The following is an 18,727-nucleotide window of genomic DNA, read 5'->3' as shown; positions in this document are numbered from 1 at the left end:
TTTATTTATTTATTTATTTATTTATTTATTTATTTATTTATTTATTTATTTATTTATTTTGAGATGAAGTCTTGCTCTGTCGCCCAGGCTGGAGTGCAGTGGCCAGATCTCAGCTCACTGCAAGCTCCGCCTCCCGGGTTTACGCCATTCTCCTGCCTCAGCCTCCCGAGTAGCTGGGACTACAGGCGCCCGCCACCTCGCCTGGCTAGATTTTTGTATTTTTTAGTAGAGACGGGGTTTCACCGTGTTAGCCAGGATGGTCTCGATCTCCTGACCTCGTGATCCGCCCATCTCGGCCTCCCAAAGTGCTGGGATTACAGGCTTGAACCTCGCCCGGCCTATTTATTTATTTTTAAAGATGGAGTATTGCTGTGTTACCCAGGCTGGTCTTCAATTCCTGAACTCAAGCTGTCCTCCTGCCTCAGCCTCCCAAATTGCTGGTTTAACAGATCTGAACCTCTTTTTTCCTATATAAATTTCTGAAGCTGAGTTGGGATTCCTGAGTTGTATGATAAGTGTATATTTAACTTCATAAGAAACTGCCAAATTGCTTTTTTCAAAATGACTATACTCTTTTGCATATCTAGTAACAGTGTATAAGAGTTGTGCTGCTTCTTGTTACTACTTAATAAAGTAAATTTTTGTTATTTAAACAATTTTTGACCATTCTAATAGGTGTTTAGTGGATTCTCATTGTGGTTTTAATTTATATTTTCTTAATTATTATAATTTTTTTTTTTTTGAGACGGAGTCTCGCTCTGTCGCCCAGGCTGGAGTGCAGTGGCCGGATCTCAGCTCACTGCAAGCTCCGCCTCCCGGGTTTACGCCATTCTCCTGCCTCAGCCTCCCGAGTAGCTGGGACTACAGACGCCTGCCACCTCGCCCGGCTAATTTTTTTTATTTTTTAGTAGAGACGGGGTTTCACCGGGTTAGCCAGGATAGATTTTCTTAATTATTAATAATGTTGAGGATCTTTTCGAGGGATTATTATTTACAGTACTTTCTTTTGTTTGTTTTTGAGATGGAGTCTCTCTCTGTTGCCCAGGCTGGAGTGCAATGGTGCGATCTTGGCTCACTTGCAACCTCTGCCTCCCAGGTTCAAGCAATTCTCCTGCCTCAGCCTCCCAAATAGCTGGGACTACAGGCATGTGCTACCACCCCAGCTAATTTTGTATTTTAATAGAAATGGGGTTTTACCATGTTGGTCAGGCTAGCCTTGAACTCTTGACCTCAGGTGATCCGCCCGCCTTGGCCTCCCAAAGTGCTGGGATTACAGGCCTGAGCCATTGCACCCAGTGAGATTTTAATTTTGATAAATCCAAATGATTAATTTTTTTGTATATGCTTTTTGTGTCCTATCCTAAGAAATTGTTGCCTAACCCAAGGTCACAGAGATTATTTTCTTTGTTTTCTTTTGGAAGTTGTATTGTTTTAAGTTATATTTAGATCTGTAATTCATTTTGAGTTAGCTTTTGTATATTGAACAGTGTATGGATTGAGGTTTTCTTTTTCTTTTGGCAGTTGAATGTTCAGTTATTCTGGTACAAGTTGAGCATCCCAGATTAAAAAATCTGAAATCTCAAATGCTTTGAAATCTGAAACTTTTTTTTTTATACTTTAAATTCTAGGGTACATGTACACAACGTGCAGGTTTGTTACATATGTATACATGTGCCATGTTGGTGTGCTGCACCCATTAACTCATCATTTACATTAGGTGTATCTCCTAATGCAATCCCTCCCCACTCCCCCCTCCCCACACTAGGCCCTGGTGTGTGATGTTCCCGTTCCTGTGTCCAAGTGATCTCACTGTTCAGTTCCCACCTATGAGTGAGAACATGCGGTGTTTGGTTTTCTGTTCTTGCGATAGTTTGCTGAGAATGATGGTTTCCAGCCGCATCCATGTCCCTACAAAGGACACGAACTCATCCTTTTTTATGGCTGCATAGTATTCCATGGTGTATATGTGCCACACTTTTTGATTGCCAACTTGGTGCTCAAAGGAAATACTCGTTGAAGCATTTTGGATTTTGAATTTTCTAATTTGGGATGCTCAACTGGTATATTGCAGATATTCAAAAATTTGAAACACTTCTGGCCCCAAGCATTTTGGATAAGAGGATACTCCAGACAAGGGATATGTAGTAATCTCTTTCTTATACAGATCTTTCATCATATTAGGGGAAAAGAGCAGCCCCAGTAGTTTTAAACAAGAGACACTTGGTATCTGTTTTACAAAGTACTCTTATCCAGCATATTAAAGTCTTTCTGCCTGGTTTTTAGTTAATATTTTGTCATGTAATTGGTTAAAAATTTAAGGCTTTATTCTTATTAAGACAAGAAAAATCTAGGTCACTGGAATTTCTTAGTGAAATTAAAATGGCATCTGGGCCTTTTTTCCTCACCCTCCAATGGGTTACTCTTTAACCTTCAGTTTGGCAGGGGTTATGGTTATTTTTAGAATATGAGCATTGGAGCTAATCTAATTAAACTCCTCCAACTACCTGGGACAGTGAGCTCATCAGCTTTTCCAGCCTTAGTGAGATTAGCTTTGGACTAGATTTTACGTGAAAGTTGATCAGAGTAAAAATAGTGGATTTGTTGGAAATATAGTGAAAAGTGAAGAAGGTAGTTTGGATTTGGGTCAAATATGTCCTCTGCAGACCTCAGTTTATAAAGTTAAAACTGTATTCTTTGGTGATGGAAAAGATTTTTTATTTTTTAATGTTTTGGAGACTGCGTCTTGCTCTGTTGTCCAGGCTGGAGAGACGTGGTATAATCACAGCTCACTGCAGCCTCAACTTATGTGGCTCATGTGATCCTTCCACCTCAGCCCCGCCCCGAGTAGCTGAGACTACAGGCATATGCCTGACTGATTTTTTTCTTTTTTGTAGCAACAGGGGTCTTCTTATGTTGCCCAGGCTGGTCTCCAATTCCTGCCTTGACCTCCCAATGTGCTGGGATTACAGACATGAGCTGCCATGCCTGGCTGGAAAAGATTTTTCAGTGGCTCCTATACTTGACACCTAGGGCACAGCATCTCTGCTTCCTTGATTAATTGATTGAGACAGGGGTCTCACAGTTCTGCCCAGGCTGGTCTTGAATTCCTGAGCTCAAGCAGCCCTTCCTCAGCCTTCTGAGTAGCTGTGATTACAGGTGCATGCCACACCTTTGAACATCAGGTTCGTGCTCAAAGTTTTCACTAATAGAGGTTCATAATCAAAGTTTGGAGACCACTGCTCTAGAGTATCCTTCTGCAGAAATTTTGACATTTAATTCTACTTACCTTTATCGTCTGTGCACATGTATTTTCTAGAGCAATTATGAGTCAAAAGTTCAGGCAGTCTGGACTCCTGTGGTTGTTTATACTTGGTTTTAAGAGAGGTTCTCTGGAGCTGCTTTTTAATTCTCTGGGAGTGGATAATGGTGGGGTGAAACGTATGGTAGTAAAGAGTTTTGATTATGGAGGTGGGAAAACAGCAAATCTGTTCTTCGTGTTACACTGGTCTGCGTATTACCTTTGTTTTTAATGGGTTTTTTTTTGTTTGTTTATTTTGGTTTTTTTTGAGGTGGAGTTTTGCTCTTGTTGCCCAGGCTGGAGTGCAATGGTGCAATCTCGGCTCACTGCAACCTCCGCCTCCCAGGTTCAAGCGATTCTCTTGCCTCACCCTCCCTAGTAGCTGGGATTACAGGCATGTGCCACCACGCCTGGCTAATTTTGTATTTTTGATAGAGACGGAGTTTCTCCATGTTGGTCAGGCTCGTCTGGAACTCCTGACCTCAGGTGATCCGCCCTCCTCGGCCTCCCAAAGTGCTGGGATTAGTCTTAACAAAGTAGTGCATTTTCCCCACTTGGTAGGAATTAATATACTTTTAAACTCTAGATGGAGAAGATAGGCTCCTATGCTAAAGAATATAAACAGGACTACTGAGAGGGAAAAACAAATGCTGTGTGAGGAATGCTATACAAAACTGTCTACCTCAAAAACAAAATGCATTGCAAACAGCTCCTCACTATTTTTCTGTATGTTGCTTCACATATCTGTTTTTTGTTGGCATTGTCTTTCATCATCACCCTTCCAGGTGTCCTTTCCTGAAATTCAGTCGGCTTCAGCCCCACTCTTGCAGTATTTCTGTTCCCACCTTGACCTATTATGAACAATCTTTGGGCCGCTGTCTCTTGACAGAGGATACTTTTAATGAAGCAGCTTAGATTTCTGTAGAGGGTAGCAGGGAAAAGGATAAGGATGAGGCTGCTTCTGGAATAATTGTCGTGGAAATGAAAGGACTGTTGAAAGATTAGAGGCCAGTGTGCCTGGATACAAGGACTGGGGTCATAATTATACTTTGTCTTTTACCAGTGCCTTTTGTCCAAGTCATTGAAAGGGCTTAACAAAATTCTGATCTGAATAATACTATTCTTTGCTCTTTGGAATTTACTGGAGGTGGCAGTGAGGATCTGAAAAAAATATGAATGTTTTATAGTGGCATAAAAGGAAATGAGTTAGATACCCTGATTCCTTGTTAAGAAAGACTAGTCTGGTGAAAGCTGGTGCTGTTAGGTGAAACAATGTTTTTGCCATTATTATATGAAATGGGATGAGATGGTTTAATGGAAATGTTGCCCTTTTCTTCCTCACCTTTGTCTTTGTGCTTAGAGACTCTGACTGTTAGTCCTAAGAGAAACAAAACAACTTAAGGTTCTTTCCTAGGGATAGGGTGCTCCTGATTTCTAGTTTCAGATCTATAATCCTTAGTATCTGTGCCTTTAATAAGTTTGAAGTTAGTTGGGCCGGGCGTGGTGGCTCACACCTGTAATCCCAGAATTTTGGGAGGCCGAGGCGGGCGGATCACAAGGTCAGGAGATCAAGACCATCCTGCCTAACACAGTGAAACCCCATCTCTACTAAAAATGCAAAAAATTAGCCAGGCGTGGTGACGGGTGCCTGTACTCCCAGCTACTCAGGAGGCTGAGGCAGGAGAATGGCGTGAACCCGGTAGGCAGAGCTTGCAGTGAGCCGAGATCGTACCACTGCACTGCAGCCTGGGTGACAGAGTGAGACTCTGTCTCAAAAAAAAAAAAAAAAGAAATAAGTTTGAAGTTAGTCATCTGAGTGAATAGAGAAAGCTCAATCTCTTCCCCCAAGAGCTTGATTTCTTCTATCTATTGATTTGTGTGTAAAATGATATTCAGAATCTGACTCACCTCTTTATGTTGTGAAAACAAGTGTTGTACGGAGTTTGAGGATACATATGTCACTTATTTACGTGGGGAGATTCTTGCCTAGGGGGCAGTGCTGAAATTAGCTTTATGTATTGAGTTGAGACTCTTGGCTTACAGTACCTGTCATTTGATATGCGCCTGCTGTTCCAGGTTTTTAGTTCCCCCTTTCTCATCTGAAAAATCACTGCCAGTTACTCAGTGAGTGAAGTAAAGAGATGGCACTTGACCTCCCTAAAAATATGTCATTATATGGAATTTAAACATAGGGAAGAAAAAATTTCTGGTGTGCTTTTCACAAGCTGAGAAGCCCTGTTAAGCATGCATACACAAATCATTTTTATAAAAATGATAAAACCTGTACATTGTTAAATCTTGTCCCTATTATCTTCTTTCCCAGGTGGTTTCTTAATTGTTTTGGTTTCTTCCTCTCCCAAACCCAGGCTGGGTACAGCAAACCTCATTCAAGATGTCCAGCAAAGGGAGCAGCACAGATGGCAGAACAGACTTAGCTAATGGTAAGGGGCCAAAATGAAGGTGAAGCTATTTTTACTATCAACTGAGGTTCTCCTCCTCCCTGCAAGATAGAGTGGAGGCCTGGATTTTAGTGGAGGGAGGGAAACTTTCCTGTATTGTTCTGAGTATATGAAACTACACAGGAAACACCTTGGACTATATTGTGCTTTTGCTTCTTCTCATTTTGTCTGATCATTTTCAAAAGATCAATAATAGAGCTCTACTTCTAAGAGGTCAAGTGGTTTGGAGTTGTATAAAGCTGTAAGGATGGGGAGAACCTAGGAAATGCTGTTAATAAAGGAAAAAAATAAAATCCCATGGGTGGTAGGAACAAGGGAATTTTAGGGAAGATGCACTTCCCCAGTTACATTGAGAGGCCCCTTTCCACAGTAAGTAGTAGTTTGATAGAGAAATTACATGGCTGGGCATGGTGACTCATGCCTATAATCTTAGCACTTTGGGAGGCTGAGGCAGGCAGATCGCTTGAGCCCAGGAGTTTGAGACAAACCTGGGCAACATAGCTAGACCCCATCTTTTTTTTTAAAAAGGTGATTTCATAAGGGATGAAGTTATAACCCAACTACGAGTGGGACATCTTTCCCCTCCTTATTTCCTTCCCTTTCTTCCCCTTCCTTCTTTCCATTTCTTTCCTTCCTTCCTTCCTTCCTTTCCCTCTTTCTTTTCAGGACCAGTGCTGCCAAGTGTCAAATCACTGGCCTTAGGGCAGATTTGAAGGCAGAATATAAAAATTCTAATACAGTATAACTACCACTTGGGTTATTTAACCAGTGCTTCACCTCTGAGCCAACTTTTAAATTGGAGAAGCCGCCTTTAAATGGATATAGTTGGGCAGTACAGAGTCCAGCATTCCTTAGCACCTTGAAGGTCAGGATAACAGGCTAAATTCTAGTTGATGTGATTGGAGGAAGGATAGGTGAGATTTTCAACATGCTTTTTCATTGCTCCATATGTTCTTATCACTGCCATTCATTCATCTTTTGTAAAGGAAAGTGCTTCATATTTTTCACTGGGTTTAGTTGAAAGGCACAGGGTTCTAAAGGAGTTAAAGTATACTGTTGATTTGGAGCTTGACCATTAGCTAGGTCAGGGATTGACAAACTATAAATTGCAGGCCAAATCCAGCCTGCCACTTGTTTTTGTAAAGTTTTATTGGAATACAGTCATGCCTGTTCATTTATGTAGTGTCTATGCGTTGCCTTTGTTCTATATACTGGAGTTGAGTAATTGTGGTGGAGCTCCATATGGTCTGCAAAGCTCAAAGTTTTTACTGTCTGGCCCTTTACAGAAAAAATTTGCAAACCCCTACTCTAGATCTTGGTGATTTACTGTTGGGGCCTTCTTGATGAGCTTGTGATACCTTCTGGCCCTTATGTTAATGTAGTAAGGCCTCCAAAGTTGTCTATATTTGTTACTCATAATTTTAACAGTAAACACTAGATGTTTTGGTGTCTTATTTTTTCTTTTCTTTATTTTTTTCTTTTCTACAGACCTGTTAGGTGTGTTTCAGTTCCTGCTCACCACTCCCAAGCTCAAGCCCAGTTGCATTTCAAGAAACTGTAACTGCTAAACTTTCATAGCATATATAACAGGCTCAGCACATGTGGTTCTTGGGTTCAAATTTCTGTACTTCGTAACTTTTTCTTCCAGCCCCTAGCCCAGTTGTTTTATACTGTGCTCTTAGTTGAGGCTTTTTTTTTTTTTTGAGTCAGAGTTTTGCTCTTGTTACCCAAGCTGGAGTACAATGGCGCAATCTCAGCTTACTGCAACCACTGCCTCCCAGGTTCAAGCGATTCTCCTGCCTCAGCCTCCCAAGTAGCTGGGATTATAGGCGCATGCCTGGCTAATTTTTTGTATTTTTAGTAGAAATGAGGGTTTCACCATGTTAGCCAGGCTGGTCTCAAACTCCTGACCTCAGGTGATCCACCTGCCTTGGCCTCCCAAAGCATTGGGATTACAGGCATGAGCCACTGCGCCCAGCCTGCAAAAACTGTTTATGTCTCCTGGCCTTCTGTTACTGCTTGAATCAAAGCACTTGTATTGTTGATCTTTTTTCAGTATTGGATTTTGCCTAAGAGTACATTGAAAAGGGTTTCCATTGCTTCAGAGATCTTCACAAATTACTGCTCTAATCCACATGACTAGGCAGTAAGGTGCTCCACCTTTGAATCCTTAAACATCAGTGTGGTATTGGAGTTGAATAGCTCTCTCATACTGGAGTTAACATTAAACATCAGTGTGGTATTGGAGTTGAATAGCTCATACTGGATGGTCTGCCTTTCCTGACAGCTTTTACTTCTGGCAGGATAAAATTTATAGCCATCTGAGGAAAGGAGGCCCATGAGCAGCATTTAAAATCTTTTTTCTCCCCTTTTTTTCTTCACACCTTGACTTAGGTTGGAAGTTGTGGTTGTATTGGCTCTAAAACATTCCTCAAGTGCTCATTGGAATTGACTTGGCTGGTGTGAGATAAGAGAATGCAATATGTAGTTATAGGAGATAAGATCGATGAAAGTGACCTTGTTATTTAACTACCAGCATAGCAGACCTAGAATATACTGAACTTTCTTTTTAGGCACCAATATAGTTGCCCAGCTTTTTCTCAATTTTATATATGCTTCCTAATAAAAATTTGTCTCAATAGAGAGACTAAAAATATGTGACTAAAAATTGTATTAAAAAATTCAAGCTAATGGAAGTAAGTCAAAAATATATTTACTAGCAAAAGGTGAGCAAGAACCCACTCAAATGATCACAATTCCCACTTACCCCTTCAGCTTCCTTTCTTAGTGAATTTTAGAAACTTAGGGGAAGAAACTTAGGATTTAGGTGACAGGAGGTGTACTGGTACTTTCTTTTTTTTTTTTTTTGAGACAGAGTCTCGCTTTGTCACCCAGGCTGGAGTGCAGTGGCGCGACCTTGGCTCACTACAAGTTCTGCCTGTCAGGTTCATGCCATTCTCCTGCCTCAGCCTCCCAAGTAGCTGGGACTACAGGCACCTGGCTAATTTTTTGTATTTTTTATAGAGACGAGGTTTCACCCTGTTAGCCAGGACGGTCTCGATCTCCTGATCTTGTGATCCACGCACCTTGGCCTCCCAGAGTGCTGGGATGGATTATAGCCGTGAGCCACTGCACCTGGCCCAGTACTTGCTTAAAGTAGAAAATGGTGCGACTCCACATCCATAGGTCAGAGTGATTTTTAATAACTAGTTTCCGTCTTTCACTAAGAAGATAGCTATGCTAGCTCTTGGCTGGAGTTGGCTCTTCTTTTTATGTTCTGTTTAATTATTTGCTATAACTTAATAAGTGCCCATCCAATATAACATTGCCAATGGTAGATGTATCAGGCACACTGTTATACAATATGCCAATGTTTTGCCTCTTGAGAACTTAATGTAATCTTAGATTGTCCTGAGATTCTTTGCTTTTGTTGAGGTACTTTATGTGTGTGGATTTCATCTTAATCTTTTCAGTTTCTTGTCCTTTACAAGATTTCCCCTCAGAGAGTACTCTCTGTAATCATTTGTAATGAAAACACTTTGACCAAAGTTCTATTTTTGGTCTTTTGATGTGATGATTTCTTAGACTAAGGTGGGAAGTCCTTCTCATCACTATCCTGTTTTCTTATTTTTCCCTCTCATCTACCCGTTCGTCACTAACATGCAGGAAGCTTGTCTAGCAGTCCAGAGGAGATGTCTGGAGCTGAAGAGGGGAGGGAGACATCCTCGGGCATTGAAGTGGAGGCCTCAGACCTGAGTTTGAGTTTGACTGGGGATGATGGTGGCCCCAACCGCACCAGCACAGAAAGTCGAGGCACAGACACAGAGAGCTCAGGTGAAGATAAGGACTCTGACAGCATGGAGGACACTGGTCATTACTCTATTAATGATGAAAATCGAGTCCATGACCGCTCAGAGGAAGAGGAAGAGGAGGAAGAAGAGGAGGAAGAAGAGCAGCCTCGGCGTCGTGTACAGCGCAAGCGGGCTAACCATGACCAGGACTCATCAGATGATGAGCGGGCCCTAGAGGACTGGGTGTCCTCGGAAACATCAGCTCTACCCCGACCTCGCTGGCAAGCCCTCCCTGCCCTTCGGGAGCGGGAGCTGGGTTCAAGTGCCCGCTTTGTCTATGAGGCCTGTGGGGCAAGAGTCTTTGTGCAGCGTTTCCGCCTGCAGCATGGGCTTGAGGGCCACACTGGTTGTGTCAATACCCTGCACTTTAACCAGCGCGGCACCTGGCTGGCCAGTGGCAGCGATGACCTGAAGGTGGTGGTGTGGGATTGGGTGCGGCGGCAGCCAGTACTGGACTTTGAGAGTGGCCACAAAAGTAATGTGTTCCAGGTGAGGCAAGGGAGCATAATAGCAACTGAGAGAATCAGGCATGAGTTAGAGAAATCTGAACTGCAGCATAGAGTGGGAGCTGATAGTGAGTTGTTCTAGGAATTAGGTATCGGAACATGATCCTACTTTGGCTCCCATAATGACCTAAATACACTGAAAGACTCTTGGCAACCTTAGATTCCTTGAGCATTATGGACTGTTGGAAGCCTTATAGATAGGGTGCATGCAGCTTATTAAATGTGTGCTGGTAGGAGGCAGTGTAGTATAAGCACAGGCTCTTGAACCAAACTGCCTGAATTCAAGTCCTAGCCCTTCTGCTTACTAGCTCAGTGATGTTGGGCAAGTTATTTTACCTTTGTCTTCAGTTTATCTGTAAAATGGGACTAATAACACATTGGGTTATGAGGATTAAATAACAATAAAAGCTAAGCAGTAAGAACTGTGGCTGGTACTTAATAAACATTTGATAAATATTAGCTTATACTGTCATTATTCTGTAAAGATTTTACTCCTTGGCCCCATCTACTGTATTGGTACCAGCCATTTATCCTAAGGGTGTTCTCCTTTCTTCCCTGACATTCCCCCTATTTTCCTTTTTTTTTTTTGTGTGGCAAATTTATATTTGCTTTCTGAATCAAGGTAGATTTTCCTCCTCTATTCCTTTTCTCCCCTGCTAGGTACAGTCCTAGTTCACCTGAGCTCTTATGTGCCAGTTCAATCTTCCAGAGCCAACTGAAATGCTCTCTTACATCAAAGGACGTTTTTTCTCTCCCTTTCCTTTAACTCCTGGAAGAAATTGGGCTTAGCCAGCTGTACAAGAGTTAGGAAAGCTAAGTTTCCAGCTGTCATGTAAGAAAAGGGGGTAAGTTGAGGTCATCGTCGTATTTTTCATACTCAAGTTTACCTCTCTCATTTCTTTTGTGTGTCCTTGTTTTCATTCTTAACACCCCAGGCCAAGTTTCTTCCTAACAGTGGTGATTCCACTCTGGCCATGTGTGCCCGTGATGGGCAGGTTCGGGTAGCAGAACTGTCTGCTACACAGTGTTGCAAGAATACAAAACGTGTGGCCCAGCACAAAGGAGCGTCCCACAAGGTAAGTAAGACCTTGCTCCCAAATTTGTGCAATCCAAATCCTCTGTGGTTCTCAGCCAAGGTTCTCCCTTATCTCTGCCCATTGTGTCACATTTGTTGTGGTCACATGCCTTACCTCTTTCAGTCCTAAGATTTGTAGTTAAAGGAGCAAAAGCAGCCACCCTAAACTCCTAGGAAGGCAAGTATTTGAAAGATCTCTAGATCATGCACTTACAGTACTTGGCCCCTAAGCTAAGCCATAGCTGGTTTGGAGATCTTTGAGGTCTTCTGTGCCCTTTAAACCTTTTACATTTATTCTGATTTTTTAGGGTATTTTGACAGTTTCAAGGTGCTAGTGGTTGATTCCTCATGTGTGAGAGCTTCAGCTTACCTGCTCAAACTCTGAGTTCACAAATAGCACTGTTTCTGGAAGCCCTATTTAAAGCTGGGAATATAGGCCAAATAATCATGGTGCCAGCTAGCGAGGAGTTAAGAGCTGCCAGTTTTAAGGCAGGCATGGTGGTGTCCTTTTGTGCCATGAAAAGAGTTTGGTACTCTCTTCTTAGAAACCCTAAGCAAAAATGTAGGTGGACCTGGAGTATCCTTTTCTAGCCAAGACGGCCCAGGATATATGAAAATTACCTATTTCTTTGATTCTTAAGTCTGCTCTTGACCCACTAGATAACTAATTTTTAGATATAAGGAGCTAAGATGTAAGGAATGAAGTTGGACACCATTTCTCTCTGCACCTAAGGGTATGGAATTGATTTTTTTCGAGAATGAACTGTTGCTGAGTATGGTAGCTTATGCCTGTAATCCTAATACTTTGGGAGGCTGAAGTGGGAGGACTGCTTGAGGCCAGGAGTTTGAGACCAGCCTGAGCTGGGGAAAAAAAAAAAGTGAAAAAATTAGCCAGGTGTAGTGCCTTGTGCCTCTAGTCCCAGCTACTTGGGAGGCTGAGGTGGGAGGATCACTTAAACCCACAAGATTGAGGCTTTAGCAAGCCATGATCATGCCACTGCACTTCAGCCTGGGTGGCAAAATGAGACCCTGACTGGAGAAAAAGGAAATGAACTCTAATGGCTGATATTTTTCTTTGCTATCTCTGTTCATATCTCTTGGGAACTTAGTTGAAATAGCAAATCACCTATCCTTTGACTTGTATAGAATAAACAAAGCTATAAATAATTCACATAGAATAAGAGTAAGTGGACTTAAATTATCTCCTTTCCTGGGATTTTATGGCAAATGGTAGACATTTCTCTTTTTGGTACATTTTAAGTGCAGCCCTTCCTAAAGTTATAGGAATGAACTAGATGACCTCTAATTCTAATATTTAGAAACCTCATGTTTTTCCTTTTTCTTCTTCAGTTGGCTCTGGAACCAGACTCTCCCTGTACGTTCTTATCTGCAGGTGAAGATGCAGTTGTTTTCACCATTGACCTGAGACAAGACCGCCCAGCTTCGTAAGTGTAGCAGTAATATCATTATAGAAACTGTATCTCTTAGCCTTGAACATATTCCATTATGTCTTGGTAATGCCTAACTCTGGTTCATCAGAATAGTACCTTTGTGCCTATGGTTAAGAGGTAGTGTAAGGGGAGTTCCTTACTTCCTCTCTTTCTCAGCCGTGAAATACTATTCAGTCTACCTTCATTTCTCAAACAGTTTACTTACTATATGTGGCCTTTAATAATTTGATGATCTTTTGCTCTTTATTCACTCGGATATCATTCATTTTACCCACAGAAAGCACATTATTCCACAAACTCATGTAGAGATAGGTCCTGTAAATTTTAAAATTTAAATTGAAATAAATTTTAAAATTTAAATTTTAATAAATTTTAAATTTTAATAAATTTTAAATTTAGTTATTTATAGAAACATACAAATATGATACATTTTGGACAAAAATATTAGTAGCTGTAGTTGAGTTCTGTTTTATCACAGTTTATTTGTATGTGAATCTGAGACTCATAGGTAAATTTTGTTCCTTTTTAACTGGGTGATATCATAGAAAAAACAGAGCATCTTGTTTGGATCCAGGCAGACCTAGGTCAAATCTCAACTCACACACTACTAGTTATGACTTATTGATAGATATCTAGATTGTTTATTGTTTATTGTCTTGTTTGTCTTAAAAATTATTACAGCAAATCTTTGTTGGGTGCAGTGGCTCATGCGTGTAACCCCAGCACTTTGGGAGGCTGAGCTGGTTGGATCACTTGAGGTCAGGAGTTCAAGACCAGCCTGGCCAACATGGCAAAACCTCGTCTCTACTGAAAATACAAAAATTAGCCGTGTGTGGTGGCACACGCCTGTAATCCCAGCTACTCAGGAGGCTGAGACAGGAGACTCGCTTGAGCCCAGGAGGTGGAGGTTGCAGTGAGCTGAGATCATGCCACTGCACTCCAGCCTGGGTGACAGAGCGAGACTGTCTTAAAAAAAAAAAAAAAAAAAAAAAAAAAGATTATTATAACATCTTATAGGTCAGTACCAGTGTTGAGTAAGGGATGGCAATGATTTACATAGGACATAAGTAAAATATAAATTAATTTGGGGAATATATTATGAAGACTGATTATTACTAGCCTTTTGTTTTTGGAGAGATAAGTCCAGAAAAAGCTGTTGGGATAGTAGAAGAATTTCTATGACTACTTAAAAGATGGAAATGTTTTAGGCTTGGGGAAAAAATAATGCTGCTTGTTTATGTAACCTTCAAGAGAACAAAGGTTGGGAGATTTATACTGGAAAGGAAACAAGCCTAAATGACAAGTGTTCTGCCTTCTAGTACTAGCTTTGTAGTTATCTAACTTTGAGGAAATCATTTAATCTTTTGAACTACACAATGTTTGTTATTTCTAGTTCTAAAGTTCCACGATTCTGTAATGGTAATGGAAGATTAGCAAGTTTTTCATAGGGAAGGGCAAAAAAGCAAAATATGATAATAAGTTTATTTGATCTGCTGTGTTAAAGAGTTGTGAAACAGAATGAGATCTTATCCTGTGGATCAGGTTCAGAAGGAAACTTTCTCCCCATATACACTTTTGCCACCAGGAATTGAATCTGGTTCAAGTAATGAGTAGAGCAAATGACTTTGGCAGATTATTGAATTTGTAATGAAATTATATAGGCAGAAAGTCTGGCTGAGAGTTAACCATGAATCTGAACATAAGTAATGATAGGATAGAATCTAAAGAGGGGAACAAGGAGAAAATGAAGAGTAGAAGGAAACCCAAATCTAGATTTGAATAGTAAAGACAGTGAGTCTTTAAAGTTTTGTTGTAAGGGTTAAAGCAGTGTTATAGGCTGGAATGGGGTGAAAAGCTGAACATCTGCATATGTTAGAGGCTTTTTTTTTTTTTTTAGGTGGAGTCTCACTCTGTCACTCAGACTGGAGTGCAGTGGCATGATCTTGTTTGTCAGAGGCGTTTTTGTGTGAAGTTGGCATAAGGGAGATTTTCTTTTGTATATATATGATGATAGCCAAGTCTCTGAAAGCTAGTGAAGTTGACTAACATCTTAGGGAAAAAGTTTGATTTGAAATTGTGGATGTAATATTCCTTTAGCCAGTGCAAGCCAGTTTGAAGTATTCTTCAAAGAAATCCTTTGGTCTCACCTGTAATTATTTTTCCCTTTTTGCTGGGAAATACTTATTCATTCATTTTAAGGCAAAATTTGGTGAATTTGTTTCATGTTTCCTCTAATGTGAACATTTTTTCTTCCTATTGCCATGATAATCATTTTTATAGCAGCTCTGCATGTCATGTGCAGAGCTCAGGGTACTCTGCATTTACCCATCAGGAGGGAGAAATGTTTGTTTTATGGGATTAACTTGAGGCATAGAAAGATTGAGCTCTTCGTCAGGATTACGTAACTGTGGAGCCAGTACTTCATAATCTGTTCCTTAGTTTCTTCATTTTGCTTCCACATGGTAAGTTTTGTGTTTGTTTGACCTTGTCCTTCTGAAATTTCAAATTGCTGAGGAAATGAGATGGTCCTGTGGGAAGGAGCAGCATCAGCTCCTACTCTCTTTCCCTGTCTAAAGCTCATATTAGAGCAGTCTCTTAGCTAGTTTTGTCCCTGAAGCTGTTATTCTTTTGACATGTTTCCTGCCTTGTGTTTTTGAGGTGTGTGGGGAACACCATTAGGGGATGGAGGTTTCCCCTAATGACATTCATTTTCAGTGCCCTCTCTCTCTTTTTGTTTTTAATTTTAAAATAAATAGAGATGGGAGCTCACTTTGTAGGCTAGTCTTGAACTCCTGGGCTCAAACGATCCGCCCACCTCAGCCTTCCAAAGTGCTGGGATTATAGGCGTGAGCCAGTGCACCTGGTCCTCTGTATTCATTTAATGAAAAGGTGCAGAGATATTAAGTAAAATCTCTCCACTTTACCTAGAACAGTTCTAGGCTGAAGTGACTTTGGCTATGCAGAAAATATGCTAAAATCATTTCTTTACAAAGAAACGTGTTGTCATGGTTATATTTCTTTCTGTTTCCATAGCATCAGAAATAATTAAAACCTAAAACCTTAGACTTAAAAACAAAAGCTAAAGCCAAGCCTCTTCCTATAGTTTCTTGAAGTCTTTCCTTTCCTGTAAATTTACCAATCTTCATTATGTCATATTTGACTAATCGAATGCTTAGATCTGAGAAGAATATTCATCATGCCACCCTTAACCTGGAATAAATTTTGGCTATTTTAGACAGATTCTTCTGGATTTCTTCAGTGAAAAATGTATGTTTTCAGTGTGCATGTTTTAAGCTGGGTTTTTTATTTTTTTGCTTTTTGAGACAGGGTCTCACTGTGTCACCTAAGCTGAAGTACAGTGGGAAGACCACGGCTCACTGCACCCTCAACCTTCTGGACTCAAGGAATCCACACACCTCAGCCTCCTGAGTAGCTGGGACTATAGGTGCATGCCACTACACTGGCTAATTTTTTATAACAATTTTTTTTTTTTTTTTTTTTTGAGACAGTGTCTCCCTCTGCCCCTCAGGCTGGAGTGCAGTGGCACGATCTTGGTCCACTGCAACCTCTGCCTCCCAGATTCAAGCAGTTCTTCTGCCTCATCCTCCCGAGTAGCTGGGATTACAGGTGCATGCCACCATGCCCGGCTAATTTTTGTATTTTTGGTAGAGGCAGAGTTTTGCCATGTTGTCCAGGCTGGTCTTGACCCCCTGACCTCGTGATCCACCCGCCTCGGCTTCCCAAAGTGCTGGGATTACAGGGGTGAGCCACCACACCCGGCTTTTTATAATTTTTTTTTATAGAGATGGGGTCTTGCTATGTTGCCCAGGGTGGTCTTGAGCTCCTAGCCTCAAGGGTTCCTCCCAAAGTGCTGGGATTATAGGCATGAGCCAGTGCCTGGCTTAAGTTGGGTTTTAAGTGACTTTTTTTTTTGTTTTGTTTTGTTTTGTTTTTGAGACAGTCTTGCTCCGTTGCGCAGGCTGGAGTACAGTGGCATGATCTCTGCTCACTGCAACCCCCACCTCCCAGGCTCAAGTGATTCTCCTCCCTCAGCCTCCTGAGTAGCTGGGATTCTCCTGAGTAGCTGGGATTACAGGCACACGCCACCACGCCTGGCTAATTTTTGTATTTTCAGTAGAGGTGGGGTCTCGCCATGTTGGCCAGGCTGGTCTCAAACTCCTGGCCTCATGTGACCCGCCCTTCTCGGCCTCCCAAAGTGTTGGGATTACAGGTGTGAGCCACCATACCTGGCCTTAAGTTACATTTTAATGGAATCTGAGAGATAGTCTCTGACCGTAAGGTCTTTTTTAGCCTACTGTTTCTGTGATTCTTCCACTTCTCCCTTTGTTCCCAGGTGATTGGGAAGATAAGATGTATTTATCAATAAAGGGTAGGAAAGTATCTGTAGTATTGTCTGATTAATGACTGGCTGTTATTGTGTTGGAGTCCAGCTAAACTGAGGCTTCCTGAGGAGCGGTACATTCATATACCTTTAGTTTATACTTCTTAAGGAACACTAGAAAATGACTTCACTACAGGTTTTTTTCCCCCAATCCCCAAAGTCCCATATAATACATGTGTGTGCTCTTTTCCTGTTGTTACGTACAAAACAAACAGACAAAACACAACACTTCTTTCTTTCCAAATGAGAATCTCTTTGGTTACTTATTAGCCATGTTACTCTCTTGGCTCTCCTTTACCATGGCCATCTGGATCTTTTGGAGTATATAATTTTCTGTGCTTTTCTACTCTTAAAGGAAACTGGTGGTGACAAAAGAGAAAGAGAAGAAAGTGGGACTGTATACGATCTTTGTGAATCCTGCCAATACCCACCAGTTTGCAGTGGGTGGACGAGATCAGTTTGTAAGGTGAGTTTGTGGCTCTTTTGTGTCTTTGACAGTTTATAAGACTGATTACCCGGTGCTCCTTTATGGAGAGTTATGAATTTTCTAGGAATCCATTAACTATTATCTTGGATTTTTTACCATTTTCCAAAAATCTTACATGCCTTTGGAGATGTTCTGTTCACTAATGTAACAGTCTCTGAGGGGTGACTTTACATATTTTAGAGATTATCAAATTTTGAAGTTAGATGATGGTCAGGTGCAGTGGCTCACACTTGTAATCTCAGCACTTTGGGAGGCGAGGCAGGTGGATCACCTAAGGTCAGGAGTTTGGGACCAGCCTGGCCAACATGGTGAAACTCTGTCTCTAAAAAAAAAAAATATAAAAATTAGCCAGGTGTGGTGGTACATGCCTGTAGTCCCAGCTACTCAGGAGGCTGAGGCAGGAGGATCACTTGAGCTCAGGAATCAGAGGTTGCAATGAGCCAAGATTGTGCCACTGCACTCCAGCCTCAATAACAGAGCAAGAGTCTCTCTCAAAAAAGAAAAGAAAAGAAGTTAGATGAATTTACCAAGGTCCTCACATGGCAGCTAAGCCGTGAATTTAGGTTTACCAGCAACTGCTGTATTAGTAAATAATCTTCTGCCTTTTTCATATATAAATAAACATGCACTAGAAATTTTATTTTACTTTATTTATCCTTTTTTTTGAGATGTAGTCTCACTCTGTCATCCAGGCTGGAGTGCAGTGGTGTGATCTCAGCTCACTGCAACTTCTGCCACCCGGGTTCAAGTGATTCTCGTGTCTCAGCCTCCCGAGTAGCTGGGATTACAGGCGTCTCTCACCGCGCCTGGCTAATTTTTGTAGTTTTTGGTAGAGACGGGGTTTTGCCATCTTGGCCAGGCTGGTCTTGAACGCCTTACCTTGTGATCCACCCACCTTGGCCTCCCAAAGGGATTACAGACGTAAGCCACCACGCCCGGCCTATAAATTTTAAATACTGGTTTTCAATTCAGAAATAGTTTGACTTGGGAGCACTTAGTGTGAACTGAGGGTTTTTTGGCTCTCACTGTCCTGAGCTACCACTTTTTTTTTATCCATAGTGATATCTTTGTTACCGTGAACACCTTTTGTTAACACTGGCTCTTGATACATGACCTAAAGAAAACAGATACTGTGGATTCAGTCTCCATATGTATTAGTTAATTTCCTCTGACCCTTCGTAGTAAGCTGTATTCATCC

The 18,727-nt window shown here is 41.3% G+C and overlaps 1 protein-coding gene across 15 annotated transcripts in view; it reads left to right on the top strand.

The window, feature by feature from the left end:
• DCAF8 (DDB1 and CUL4 associated factor 8) overlaps positions 1-18,727 on the top strand; it is a 47,632-nt gene that overhangs the window by 14,127 nt on the left and 14,778 nt on the right. For 10 of the 15 annotated variants that reach the window (XR_002731974.2, XR_002731975.2, XR_002731976.2 and 7 more), the window contains 5 exons: positions 5,665-5,739; positions 9,424-10,097; positions 11,050-11,190; positions 12,540-12,634; positions 17,398-17,508. Coding sequence is in view for 12 of the 15 variants with exons in the window: in XM_023214227.2 (XP_023069995.1) it covers positions 5,691-5,739; positions 9,424-10,097; positions 11,050-11,190; positions 12,540-12,634; positions 17,398-17,508 (1,070 nt within the window). In the remaining 3 variants the exon portion in view is untranslated. Of the gene's footprint in view, positions 1-5,621; positions 5,740-9,423; positions 10,098-11,049; positions 11,191-12,539; positions 12,635-17,397; positions 17,509-18,727 lie in introns of all 15 variants that reach the window. The other 5 variants (XM_023214236.2, XM_023214235.2, XM_023214234.2 and 2 more) reach the window with 2 other exon arrangements.

Source organism: Piliocolobus tephrosceles, chromosome 1 (genome assembly GCF_002776525.5).
Source record: "Piliocolobus tephrosceles isolate RC106 chromosome 1, ASM277652v3, whole genome shotgun sequence".
NCBI classification, from domain to species: Eukaryota; Metazoa; Chordata; class Mammalia; order Primates; family Cercopithecidae; genus Piliocolobus; species Piliocolobus tephrosceles.
Note: the sequence above shows the minus strand (reverse complement) of the source record. Positions and strands in the feature narration are given on the sequence as shown.